This window comes from Microtus pennsylvanicus, chromosome 6 (assembly GCF_037038515.1).
Source record: "Microtus pennsylvanicus isolate mMicPen1 chromosome 6, mMicPen1.hap1, whole genome shotgun sequence".
NCBI lineage: Eukaryota > Metazoa > Chordata > Mammalia > Rodentia > Cricetidae > Microtus > Microtus pennsylvanicus.
In genome coordinates, this window is record NC_134584.1 from 25426151 (window position 1) to 25440752 (window position 14602).

The 14602-nt window shown below is 39.1% G+C and overlaps 1 protein-coding gene across 6 annotated transcripts in view; it reads right to left on the reverse strand.

The window, feature by feature from the left end:
* Positions 1 to 3039: 3039 nt before the first annotated feature.
* The window catches only part of Zfr (zinc finger RNA binding protein), a 66026-nt gene continuing 54463 nt past the window's right edge, over positions 3040 to 14602 (reverse strand). For all 6 annotated transcript variants that reach the window (XM_075975864.1, XM_075975863.1, XM_075975869.1 and 3 more), the window contains 4 exons: positions 14348 to 14443; positions 5575 to 5686; positions 5321 to 5418; positions 3040 to 4526 (listed from right to left, as the gene is read on the reverse strand). In XM_075975864.1, coding sequence (XP_075831979.1) covers positions 4347 to 4526; positions 5321 to 5418; positions 5575 to 5686; positions 14348 to 14443 — 486 coding nt within the window. In that variant the 3' untranslated portion in view covers positions 3040 to 4346. The remainder of the gene's footprint in view (positions 4527 to 5320; positions 5419 to 5574; positions 5687 to 14347; positions 14444 to 14602) is intronic.

A 14602-nucleotide genomic window follows, 5' to 3' on the forward strand; every position in this document is an offset into this window, starting at 1 on the left:
TTCAGCATTTACCCCAATACGTGACTCCAGGGTTATATCATTGCGATCAATTAGAATCTGCACAACACGCATCACTCCGGAGGCAGGCTTTGAAGGCTCATAGATGCTCAAGTCACACCCAGTGTCTCAGACTATTTCTTGTTGCCTGTGAGTCAAAACTGTAGGAACTCTCAGCTCCTTTTGTACACCATCTCTGCCTTCATGCTGTCTTGCTTCCTGCCGTGATAATGGACAAAACCTCTGAACCGTAAGTGAGCCACCACAATTAGATGTTTTTCTTTATAAGTGTAACCACGGTCGCGGTGTCTCTTCACAGCTATAGAAACCCTAACTAAGCTGGGTGGTTGTGGCGCACACCTTTAATCCCAGCAGATTAAATGGGAGGCAGAAGCAGGCAGGTCTCTGTGAGTTCAAGGCCAGTCTTGTCTACAGAGCTGGTGCCAGAATAGGCTCCAAAGCTACACAGAGAAACAGAAACGCAGCCTCAAAAAGCCAAAACCAAACCAAAACAACAACAAAAAAATCCTAAAACACCCTTTTTATCTCTAATTTTATTTTTAAATTTTAGTCTTTTCTTTCTTTTGGGCAGCTTGGCTAAATTCCGTCATTCTTATTTAACTTTTCAAAGAACCACCTCTGCATCATGCTTCTTTTTCATTTCTATTTCATTCATTTCTGCCTTGATCTTTATCCCCAATTCTTATTCTTTCACCTTTTTACTCATTTTTTTAAAGATTTATTTATTTATTATGTATACAACATTCCTTCCATGTATGTTTGTATGCCAGAAGAGGGAACCGGATCTCATTATAGATGGTTGTGGGCCACCATGTGGTTGCTGGGAATTGAACTCAGGACCTCTGGAAGAGCAATCAGTGCTCTTAACCTCTGAGCCATCTCTCCAGCCCCCCTTTTAACTCATTTTTAAAACGTCTTTTTTATTGTTTTAGTAATAAGATTCATATACTCATTAATTTTCAAATGATTACTCAGTCATGCACTCCCAAGTAAAAGCTTGATAGTGATATTATTTGCACGTGTACATAAATTGGCTTTAATGAATCTGTGAATGATTGTCCAGTCTAACTTCCTTTTTTGTTGTTGGTTGTTTTTCAGTCCGGGTCTCACTTATGTAGCTCTGGCTAAATTAACTACACAGACCAGGCTGGCTTTGAGCTCACAGAATTCTACCTGCCGCTGCCTCCTGAGTGCTCTGGGAATAAAGGCATGAGCCACCATATATCCAACCTTGTTATCTTATCAGTGTGAGTATGTGCACGTGTACCACGGCGGAAGTCAGAAGACAACTTAAATAAGGTTCTAGAGAGTCAATCATACTCGGCAATATTCAGCTGAGTCAGATTCCCTACATGGAGTCTCCTGAGCGGGCTGTGCCTGAAGCAGTGAAGGTGAAAAACAAGTTGCAGTGGAGACTCTAGGGTTCGTGATGCCAAAATGTGGGAAGCTCACTGAGAAAAGCTGTCAGCACCGAAGGGGGATGGACAAGAGAAGCCATGTGGACTATGAATGACAAGGTGCTGGGACAGGACTGCCCAGCCTGCTGGAGCTCACTTCACGACATATATGACTTGGACAGAGTCTAAAACCACCTTGAAGACAAACTTGTGGGCATATTTGTTATTTGTGAGGGAATTTCTAGGCTGGGTTAATTTTGATGGGCAGACCCACTATAAATGTAGGTAGTAGCATTTCCGGTGAATGGGGTCTGTAAAGAGAAAATGAGAATACCGGCATTCGTCTCTGCAATAGGATCTCTGCTTTAGGCTCCTGCCTGCTACCAGGTCTTCCCCACCGTGCTTGACTATGAGCCGGAACAAACCCTTAAATTACTCTCAGGTATTTATCGCAGCACGAAGAACAGTAACTATTGCATTATCTCAAAATAAAAATCGAAATAAAATTTAAAAAAGTAATCTGGAGGTAAAGAGGAGCGCCAGAGGACAAGTCTGGCATGGTAAGTCCCTGTGCTCAACACAGTTTACAAAAGAAAAAAACAACAGAATGTCTAAGCAAGCTTAGACTCAAACACTTCATGAAAACAGATCTCTGGAACAGCAAGATGGCTGGCCCAGCAGCTAAAAGCACTTGCCATACAAAAGCCTGAGACCTGTTGGATCCCAGAACCCACAGTGGAGGGAGGGAACTGACTCCTGATAGTTGTCTTCATGACAAGGTGCTGGGACAGGACTGCCCAGCCTGCTGGAGCTCACTTCACGACATATATGACTTGGACAGAGTCAGGAATAGAACGCTGTGTTTTAGATATGAAGTAGCCTGCCCCCCTCCCCCAAACCAGATGTGTGTTTGAACATTTGGTTCCTAACTAGTGGCACTGTTGTGGGAGGTTATGAGACTCTTAAGAGGCTAGGGTTTAGGGTGAGAAGTCTTGTCCTGTCTGTGCTTCTTGTCTGACCAGTATATGGAGTTACAGCTTCACCTCTCCCCTACAATGAACCCACCTGTTGCCACACCTTCCCAACCAAATTTGTTACTCTCTCAAACTTTGGGTTAAAATACTTCTTTAAAAAAAAAATTAAAAATTGTCTGGATACTCAAAAGCCCATAGCAAAAATATAAACATAACACATGCTTAAGTCATACAGATAATATTAGACAGCTCTGCAAGAACAGCCAGAATTGTCTATTCTATAGTCTGGGGGAAAATTCAATCCTTAGAAAAATGAACCAGTATGTTGGTGAAACATAAAAACTTCCAAAATTACACGACCAACCAACATACACCTAGCAGGAGTAACACACACATGTACATAGCATGTATGATTTTTTTTTTTTTTAGTTTTTCGAGACAGGGTTTCTCTTATAGCTTTCGAGCCTGTCCTGGAACTAGCTCTTATAGACCAGGTTGGCCTCGAACTCACAGAGATCCACCTGCATCTGCCTCCTGACTGCTGGGATTAAAGGCGTGCGCCACCTCTGCCTGGCCATGAATATGGTTTTACTGAAGCATAGAATCAGCAAAAGTCATCATTAAGCCTACCACATAATACAATTAACTCATTGTATGAATTTAAGCTTTTATTTCTGTATCTCACTGTAGTGCTGTGACAACAAAACAACACCTGTGTACCAGAGCATACGCATCAACAGTAAGATGTAACTTCGCATTACACCACTGCTGGGGGATTAGCATTTCATATGAGACATAAGCATGTAAGATGGCAACACCAAATAATTTTGTTTTTTTCATTAGATAATCTTGTTTTTTAAAACAGTAATACTTTATCAATCTCACTGTTAATAGACCTATAGATGATCAGGATGATAGGATGTGTGGGATCATTCCACTGTATTACACTGTAAGAGCTGTTAAGAGTAATTGCACACACATTAATAAGGAACTGTCACCATAATTAAGGGCTAGTTATTGTTAGTTGCACAATGATAAAGTTCTTTTGGAAACAATAACCCACTTATATGTGAAAAATGCCCTTTCCACTTGTACAGAAGAAAAAGTACTCAGAAAGTTATTTTTGGCCTTGCTATGTCAAAAAGTCAACTGTACAAAGACCTACGTGTTAAACCTAAAATTATAATTTTAAAAGTCTATCAAAAACAAAAATGTCATGCATTTTATTATCAATTATGCAGAGGCTTTAAATCTGTTGCAAGACCATATAGTATATATTAGCTTTTATACTGCTAATGCACAACTAACAGCAAACTTGATTAGATTAACAAATTTGTCTTAATTACACCTTTATATATCACACTAGATAGACAATGCCACAAGATCTGCAGAAACACCCAGTTCTGAGCACTCAAATGGCAGGATAGGTTCTTATATTGTAATCCTTCACATATAGAATAACAAAAGGAAAAAGAATCCTGCAGCTTCACGTTACAAAAAAACGTACTGCTGTAAAATATTAAGAGGTAAAGGATATCTATAACACAAAGTAACTTACAACTAGTGTCAAAGCAAACTTCTAAGTAAAAATACCAAAATACATGGAGCAACTGAAGCACAAATCCTGTATTAAATACAGTAAAGATTTAATAACACAATGCGCTAGTTAATAAAAGACACAAAAATACAGGGAGCAAGGGCAACCAGTAAATAAAATCAAAATATGGGGGCGGGGGGAAATGGAACCACTATTTTTGCCCTAGTTGAATATGTTTTTCGGTGTCTTTCCATCCATATAATACCTTAAACTGTACATTGTTTTTAATGTCATAGAAAAACATGGTTCTTCCATGGAACTTTATATTCTTGATAAACTTTTAAAGTAGACATTATAATGAATGGAAAACAGCCAATAAACCGGCACCTATTTTTAACACTGAAGATTTACAGAAACTTTTTAAAAGTTATCATAATCCTTTTTGTCTTTTTTCCCTTCAGCTTCAAATCCGTCTACTCCATCACTATCCCTTCTTCGTTTCCTGTTGTTGTGGATGTTAAAACGTTGATTCATTTGTGGTAATGGATCCATTCCTAGAACTTTGTGTATCTGACGGAATGCAAGGAGTCTCAATGCAAACTGCAAATAGAGAGAATATAGAATTAATTTTAAAACTTAAATATTGATACTCTTGGGAGGGGGGAACTTTTCTGTGTGTACGCCTGTTTTCTAAATCATTAAGCTAAAAATACCAATCCTTAAGTAAGTTTAGTCTATTCATAAAGGGGTGGTGGTGGAGATGGGTCAGTGATTAAAGCACTTTTGCTCTTGCAGGGGACCCAGGCTCAATTCAATACCACATGGTGGTTCACAATCATCTGGAATCCATTATAATGACAAAGTTGGCATAAAACACAGGGAAGTCTGACTCTGCAGTCCATAGTAATCCTCAATATAGAACAGTGCCAGGAAAGACAAAACTTTGATATTATCTAAAAGCATAGTTCACTCCTGCATAACCAGAGAATTCTTGATAAAACTGATATATAACCCAACAGCCATATTTAACAAAGCGTTTAATGTTGAATTATTTTCCTGGTATATATATAAGATACACAGACAAAATTATACAATCATCAGATTCATCCATATAATATTAGAAATCTTATCAGTGAAATCTAGTTTAAGGTAAATCCTTTTTTATTTTTTAGAGACAGAGTTTCACTGTATAGCCCTGGTATGCCTTGGTCTACTGGGAGCTGGGATTAAATGAGTGTGCCCTACCAGCTTAGGTAAGGTACATCCTTTAATATTCTCTTTAAGACTCACTTTCCAATTACACAGTACAATAACTATTATGTAATTATTTCATGTAAAGAAATATTTATAAAAAACCCTAAACCTTAACAGTAATCCAACAAGAATTCAATTACCTGTGCACTTGATGTAATGTCTTCACGTTGTTGGTCAGTCATCGTTGCCAAAGTATCAAAGGGATCCTTTTCACAAGGATCCAGAAGTCCAGGGCTGCCTATAACCATCATTTTGTAAAGAAATAAAAGCATTATTAGCATTATCTACTTGAGAAAGTGGGCTTCTTATTCAATAAAGAAATCAAGTTAATTTACTTGATAAGAACCCTGAACTCACCTTTGAGAATAGCCCCTGATAAGAACCCTGAACTCACCTTTGAGAATGGCTCCTGAAGAGATGCACTCAAACACTCTCCTCAGGGCGTCTCCAGGGCTCTGAGGACTGGAAGCACTACTAATTGCTTTCTCCACCAGCAACTCCATAGCCTAAGATTAAACATAAAAGACATTCAACAGTGTAACGACCATTTTCTAACACCATCAGAATTATAGACACTTGACATTCTCAAGGGTCATTAAAGATTTTGAAGATTAGGGAAGTTATGATAAGGTAATAAGCAAGAGATGGCTCAATGCGTAAAAGGCACTTGTGATGAACCTTCATGGTAGAGAACTTTTCAAGTGGCCCTGAGACACACACACCCCCGATGGAATCTTAAAGGTATAAAGAACTGACGTCTCCAAGTTGTTCCAACACATACATAAATGTAAAATAATAATATAAAAATATTCAAAATAGGGCCTGGAGAGATGGCTCAGCAGTTAAGAGCATTGCCTGCTCTTCCAAAGGTCCTGAGTTCAATTACCAGCAACCACATGGTGGCTCACAACCACCTGTAATGAGGTCTGGTGGCCCTCTTTTGGCCTGCAGGCATACATGCAGACATAATAAATATTTTTAAAAATATTCAAAATAAACAAAAGCCTCTCACACTATCTGTTCGAAGGTTGAAGTGGCATTATTTGGGCAACAGAGTGCAACCTCAATTTAAAAAAAAAAACAACTGGCTGGGCCCTAGGGGCAGAGTCAGGAGGATCTCTTAAATTCAATCTTACTTTGCACCCCAAGGCTAACCTAGAAGTCGCCATATAGCCCATGCAAGCTTTGATCTCAGTCTCCTGTGTACTGGACTACAGGTCTGAACCTTCACTTCTGGCCTATTTCTAATTCTGAAACACGGTCTCACTTAGCAGTCCTGAGATCCATCTTCCTACTAAGCTTATTTGAATGCTGAGATTATACAGGCCTGAGCTTGCCCCCTCTGGTCTTGTTTTTTCTTTACAAACAATGGGTATTATCTCAACTTTCATTTAATTCATCACTGGAATTTTATTACCCATAAGGGAATTAAAAAAAATACTTTCACTGTATTTTACATTTAAGAGACTCAAAAATCTTAAACCAATGAATGAAAGACAAAGGTAAAGGAATAGGCATTAAAAGTAGCCAATCTGGAGACATGTACATAAAAATTTAGCAGTGTTACTTGGGCAGTGGTGGTGCACGTTTTTAAATACAGCACTTGGGAGGCAGAGTCAAGTGGATCTCTGTGAGGCTAGTGGTTTACACAGAGCGAGTTCCAGGACAGGCTCCAAAGCTACACAGAGAAACCCTGTCTTGACTGCCCTGCCCCAAGCAGTATAATTTATCTGATTCATTCTTCCAAACTTACAGTTCTGTGGCCTTTGGTATACTTATGAAGTTATTCAATCATTTCCACAGTCCAATTCCAGATTTTTTTAATCACTGCGTATCTACTAGTAAACACCTCTTCCTTTCTGCCCTTTCCTCCAATCTACTTTCACATTCTACAGATTTGCCTACTCCTGACACTCCACACAAAGTGAACCATATGAAGACCATCTTCTCTTTTCTGGTACAAAGCATTTGGTTCAACAACCAGTGTAGCTTTTGAAAACAAATTTACTTTTTATTTTATTTATTTTTACTCATGTGTATGCTGGTTGTCTGCCACATGTATAGAGGTACCCACCAAAGCCAAGAGAGGGCGTCAGATCTCCAAGGAGCTGGAGTTAAGAGACATTTGTGAACCACTAGAGGTGGGTGCTAGAAACTGAATTAAGGTCCTCTGGAAAGACAGTCAGTGCTTTTAACTCTTGAGTCATCTCTCCAGTGCCCGTTCTTTTTTTTAAATTGTAAGTAGAAATTCCAGGGCCTATCAAATGACTGAGTGCGCTATGGCATTACTGTCAAACCCGATGATCTGAGTTTGATCCCCAAAGTCAGGACCCAAGGAGAGAACAGACTACTGTAAACTGTTCTCTGACCCATAGAGGCACACATACACATTGCTCAAAACATACAAACAAAATACACGAATGCAATAAATAGGAGGTCCAAAAACAATTCAAAGAAACCAAATCAGTTTGAAACTACAACAAAACCCTAAAATGGTTCAGAAGCTGAAAAACATATGCTCAGTTATATAATAAAAAGTCAGAAAGATAAGGGCTGAGAAATGGCTCAGTGGTTAAGAGTACTTGTTGCTTTTGCAGAAGACCCAGGTTTGATTCCCAGTATCCACATGGTGGCTCACAACTGTCTAACTCCAGTCCAGGGGCTCTGAAACCCTATTTTGACCTTCTCAGACACCAGGGCACACATATGATACACACACATGTAGGCAAAACATTTACACAAATAAAATGATAAATCTTAAAAATTAAAGAAAAAAGCCAGAGGTAAAACAATGTCAGACCAATCTAAAGGTGAGGGCACAAAGCCAAATCTCAAGATCTCTTGCTCTCCCAAAACTAAAACAAGCAAATAATAAAATAAAGTTACAATGCACGTTATTGCCTCCAAGTAAAAAATATAATAGCTTGCACCAAAAAGGAAAGGACAATAGGAGATGACTCCCAAGAAACAGCGACTATGCTCAAGCAGGTCTTCCTGCACTCTCCATGTGGAACGTGGAGATGAGATTAGCAAGTGAGCGAACACCTCACTAATAACCTCTAAATTGAGGGAAGAATGCATCGTGCCACAAGACATTTTCCTAAAAGTAAAAGATCTCTTCTGACCTTTCTGGAGATAGAAGCTGAGAATTTGTAATCCTGGAGTCCTGGTGGAAACCAGCCTTTAGAGAGCACAGAGTATGCACACTTTACCAACATCTATTGACTAACAATAAACACATTTTAAATGGTAGATTAAAATAGTCTTTCAAATTGTACTTCTTTGTACAAGCAGTCCTTAAAGAATAACTCACAAGGGGAAGAATAAGGAGAGATATTTTTAAAAGGTTCAACATCTGACTAAATAAACTGTGGGACATATGAACTGTGGAATTAAACCCCAATAAAGAATGCTAGTCTATCATTTCCAACAACATGGACAGAACTAGTCATCACATCATGTGAAAAGCAGTCATTCACAAACACTCTATGATCCCACAACAGAAGAGTGGCAAAGCCTGGCAAGTGTAGTAATATTTCATTTGTGTTTTAATAAATGAAGCTTCCCTGAAGATCAGAGAGTAAAACAGCTGTACTGATTAGCCTTACAGACCAGGCAGTGGTGACACACACCTTTAATCCCAAAAGCCACACAGTTTGTCATAGAAACTGGGTGGTAGTGGTGCACACCTTTAGTCCCAGCACTAGACAGGAGGAGACAGCTCCCACACACAGTCTCAATCTGAGATTCTTGGAGGCAGAATCACCATTTCGGACTGAGGTAGAGTTAAGAGACAGTGGCTGGCTGTTTTGCTTTTCGGACCTTCACGTTGAACCCCACTATCAATCTCTAGGTTTTATTAATCGTTCTACAGGAAATATGTGGAGGTGGTGGTGGTAAGACAGCTAATGGCCATAATCTATGCTCTGTGGCACAACAGGGTGACAATGCTTAACAAAAATTAGTCATAAACTTCTTTTTGGGGGTTGTGTTAGGTACTGAGGTTCAAACCCAGAAACTTGCATTCTTGGCAAGTGCTCTAACATGAACTACATCTCTAAGTTGTAACTGTTTTATTTCAAAGTAGCTGCTAAAAGACTTTGAATGTTTCCAGCATTAAAAAAAAACTGATAAATGTTTGAAGTGATAAACATGTCAATGATACGAAAAACCATTACACAATAATTGTATTTAAATGTACCACTGTACCTAATAAAAATGCAATTATGTCAACTACATATATCAAAAATAGATGGGAAGAAATTTGCAAGATATCTTATACTCATGTAAATAATATGAAACGTCTGTTTTGTATAGACTTTACATGGCAATTATGCATTAAAATAGTTTATTAATAACAAACGTACCCCCTCTGGTACAAATGTTGACGTGGAGACTGTGTATGCAGGGGCAAATTTGCATGGGAACTCTTTATTATTTCTGTGAACGAGCCTGTTGTTAGCAGTAAAATGTAATCAACATTAAAAAACCTGTCTGGATTGAGTTTAATATCTAAGCATAATAATATAAAGTTTCAGATTCTAAAAAATTCAATGAAGCCAATAAAATGAAGTCAAAGTTCAGATAAACAAGAAGATTCAGGGATACTATACCAAGCTAAAATTCTAAACATTATGGAATTGTGATGGTTTGAATAGGAATGGCCCCATGGACTCATAATTTGAGTATTTGGTCCCCAGATGGTAAAACTGGGAAAGGTTAGGAGGTGTGGCCTTGTTAAAGAGATGGCTCACTGAGAGTAGGCTTTGAGGTTTCAAAAGCTCATGTCATTCCCAGTTAGCTCTGTCTCTTGCTTATGGACAGGAATTCCTTAGTACTGTTCTAGTACCATGCCTATCTGCCACCATGCTCCCAATCATGAAAGTATGGACTGAGTTCCCAGTAAACTCTTGGATCAGTTGTCTTGATCATGGTGTCTCTTCGAGGCAACAGAAAAGTAACCAGAGTTGGTACAGAGCGGGCTATTATTGTTCTGTAAAAGCCCAATTATTGGTTTCTGGAGAAATATGGAAGACTTTAGACTAGGAAAGTAGTTGAATGCTGTAAGAAGAACTTAATGGGCCACCCTAGGAGAAGCCTGGAAGACAACAGTGCTGAGAGTCATATGGATAGGACTATGGAGGCCCAGTTCAAGAGGTCTTTGAGGCAGGCAATAACAGCACTGGCTTAGAAGACCATTCATGTGATGGTTTGGCAAAGAACGTGGCTGTTTTTGCCCTTTCCGTAAGAATCAGCCTAAGACTAAACTGAAGAGTTTAGGACTAATTTCAATGGCAGAGGAAATTTCAAGACAGGCTAATGCTGACTCTATCATGTGGTTATTAGTTACCACTCTTATGTAGGTCTACAATTTAAAGAGCACCAGGAAATGTTATGTCGGAGCCTTATATGTGCTGAAACAGACAAGGAGAAATGGAATTAAGTGAGTGAGGCTCTCAGAGCCAGACCCCACCCAGTTAATCCTGCAATTTGTAAAAAGAAATGGCTCAAGGCAGTGGTTCCCAATCTTCCCAATGCTTCAAACCCACAAAATTATTTTTGGTACTTCATAACTATAATTTTGCTACTGTTATGAATCATAATATAAATATTTGGTAGGCAGGACATCTGATGTGACTCTGTGAAAGGTTTTTTTGACCCCAAAAGGAGTGGCAACCTATAGGCTGAGAACCACTGGATTAAGGAATTACCTGTTCCAAATAACAAAGGAAAGCTTATGCAAACGTAATTCAAGGAGAGGACCAGGTTCCATCCCAAGCAGGCAGAAGAACTTGGCAGCATTGCCACATGATTCTAGCTTCAGAATCATAAAGGATACAACAGTACAGGGTTATGTGTTGTGGAATAGAATTTAACTATGTAAACAAGTGTTGCTGTTAACCTTGCCTGCCTAAGGCACTTGATTGGTCTAATAAGAAATCAAACAGCCAATGGCTAGGCAGAAGAGGGATAGACCTGGGAGTGGGGGGAGAGGAGAAGAGCTAGCAGAGAGAAAAGGGCAGCCAGCTGGGGGTCAGTCGGTCAGCTAGAAGGAAGAAAAAAAGCAGGACTGACAGTACATAGATGTGGTAAACGAGCCTCAGAGCAGCACAAAGATATATAAAAACGGATTAATTTAAGTTTAAAAAAGCTAGCTAGAAACAAATCTAAGGCCAAGCACTCTAAATGGTAAGTCTCTGTGTCATGATTTGGGAGCTGGCAGTACAAGAAAGCAGGCTACAGCTGTGGAATCTTCTTCCTTCACAGCTAACGAAAGTCACTGAGGCCAGGTAAATGGCAGAGGAATCCCTGCATGAAGGCTCAGAGAGGACACGGCATAAAGCTGTGGGGTTTCTACCAAGGACATCTATAGACAGGGAGTGAAACCACGCCAAGAGAGTGAAGTCTGCTGCAGTCAGCGAAGCTGGAAGAGAGAAGCAACCTAAGTCCTTTAGCATCAGTCAGAGATACAGGATTTGGAATTTGCATCACTGTGTCTTGCTTTGGTCCAGATTTCTTCTTTATGCCTCCTTCCTCCCCTCTGGAAAGGTTCTGATATTCTGTGCCACTTATATTGGAAGTATGTAACTTGCTTTTGGCTCAGTGGTTAAGAGCACTGCTTGTTCTTTCAAGGTTCTAAGTTCCATTCCCAGCAACCATATGTTGGCTCACAACCATCTGTAATGAGATCTGGAGCCCTCTTGAGGAAGAGATCTGGTCCTCATCAACTTAGACCATGAAACCCAATATATGGAAAGTTCAACAGAACCACCATATACAGGCTGCCCATGCATGCTTCAGCATTACCAAAGGCATAAATTTCATTTCATTTCAACTTGCATTTTGCTTTTGCTTTTACAGGAAGTTATAACTAAGAGACTGCCTGGAGTCTTCAGAAGAGACTTTAAATTTCTAAAACTGTTGAGACCTGTGAAAGAATGTTGGGACTTTTGAAGTTGGACTCAATTCATTTTGTACTGTGGTATCACAAGTCCATGTTGGCAGGGAGTGGAATGTGGTAGTTGAGTGAGAATGGTCTACACATATTTGAATGCTGGTTCCCATTCGGCAGAACTCTTTTGTGAAGGGTCAGGAAGTATGATTTTGACAGAGGTGTGTCATTGGGGGTGGGCTTTGAGTTTTCAAAAGCCCATGCTATCTCTCTCTCCTTGTGGTTGTTGTCTCAACACAGAGGGTCTCACCTACTGTTCTCGCATCACGACTGCCTGTCTGCTAATTACTAACTCTCTGAAAGTGAAGTTGAGTCCCTACTTCAATAAATTCTTTCTTCGATAAATTGCCTGGTCATGGTGTCTCTTTCATAGCAATAGAAAAGTAACTAAGACAAAAACTAATAAATAGCAAAAAAACAAAACAAAACAACAACAACAAAAAAAAAAACCCCACAAAGGTAAAAACCAAATTAAGTCCTCAAACCCTGTCTGTCACATAGGAAAGTGGCAAAAGATGAAAACAGAAAAGATAATAGCTATGTCAGACAAAACTGACGCAACAATAGGATAACTGCTTCTAGAGATGATATTAATCAGACATAACAGCTGTTTTCCTTCCTTGGGTTAAAAAATTCTTTGGGACAAAAAGTGTCTCAGAAAATACACAGCTGCATTCATCTTTGATTCATTTATGTATTTTTGTTTCATTGGGCTTTTTTGACATAGGGTCTTAAAATGTAACTTAAAATTCCCTGCTTCAAGCTTCCCTAGGGCTGTGACTACTATCTGGATTCTATTCATAATTTAAAGATTTAACCACACGAGTAACAAACACATGTATCCCTCCTTCCTTTCCCAATAAAAATGAAACACTATAGCTCTTTATCCTAATTATTTCTCCCACTTACCTTAGAAATTATCACTAAAACTTGGGACACACCCTTCTAGGAATTTTTGCAGTATAGTAAGTATGTAATTTTGTAGCTCTAATATATATACTATATATAATTTATAAGGGAAAAAATTTGACCCCTACAAGCCTTAAGTCCAAAGTTAAGGCTTTTGTTTGTTTTTTCCAGATAGGGTTTCTCTGTGTAGCCTTGGCTGTTCTGGAACTAGTTCTGAAGACCGGGGGGCCTCAAACTCAACAGACATCAACCCGCCTCTGCCTCCCAAGTGCGGGGAGAAAAGGCATGGGCCACAAGGAATGCCCAGTCTAAAGCATGGAATTCTTAAACACAGAGAGAAACAAGAATAAAACAATTAGAAATAAATAAAAGATAACCTTGGCATTTCCCTCCCTTTATTTTCTCAATAGAGGGTTTCTCTGTAACTGCCCTAGCTGTCCTTGACCTCACTTTGTAGACCCGACTGTCCTCAAACTCAGAGATCCACCTGCCTCTGCTTCCTGAGTGCTGAGATTAAAGGCACAAGCTACCACCCCTGGTAACCTTGGCTATTTAACTTTTAATAGCCTAACTCTGAAATCAACAGGTTAAATTTTATTTCTGAACAAATTTCTATCTGAATTTTTACTATTCAAGAACAGTTAGTCTTAAACAAAGGCATTGGGTCTTTTTATGTTTGTTTAAGACGAGCCTCATACTTATAGCTCATTACCCCATTTCCTTGAGAAAGGGTCTCTCTGAACCTAAAGCTAAGCTAGTAGGCTAGCAATGTTCCTGTCTTGGCCAGCACAATACTAAGATTAAAAGTGTGTGTACACCATGCCCAATATTTTATGTGAGTTCTGGGGACTTGATATTAGGCCCTCAAGCTTGCACGGCTGTGCTGTCACTCAGTACATTAAATTCTATTTTATTTATAATTTTGCAAACCATCTTAAAAAAAAAACATTCACTCACTCACCGATTCATTGTGTGTCTCCCTACTTCTCTATGTGCCATGGCGTACATATTAAGACCAAAGGACAATCTTTAGGAGTCAGTTCTCTTCTTGTACCTTATGGTTATAGGGATGGAACTCAAGTTTTCAGGCTTGGTGGCAAAGGCCCTTACTCATTAAGTTATCATACCAGCCCAAGCATAATTTCTTAATTATTAATCCTAAAACAATAAATATTCTCAAATCCCCAGGAATTGTCATCAGAACAGAAAAATATGATATGTAAATGAAAATGTAGGGTGAGAGGACAAAGAGTAAATAAAGAAGACCTTTCTTATCTTTCATATGGTGCTGTCATAAGCTACTTACCCAGCTGGGAAAGTCAGACCAAGTTGGAACTCGCTGACAAAGGTCTCGGAGAATACGTATGATAATCACACAGGACTGTAGGCCATTAGCTCTAGCCTTGAGGGCAACACAAAAACCAACTGAATTAATCTTAGAAATACCAGAAACATCCCTTGATGAAAAAAAGTTAAAATACCACTGTTCAATGGAAGCTCAGATTAAAAATAAAAATAATTACATTTAAGTTGGGGTCAATGAGCTGCCATTTACAGCAGT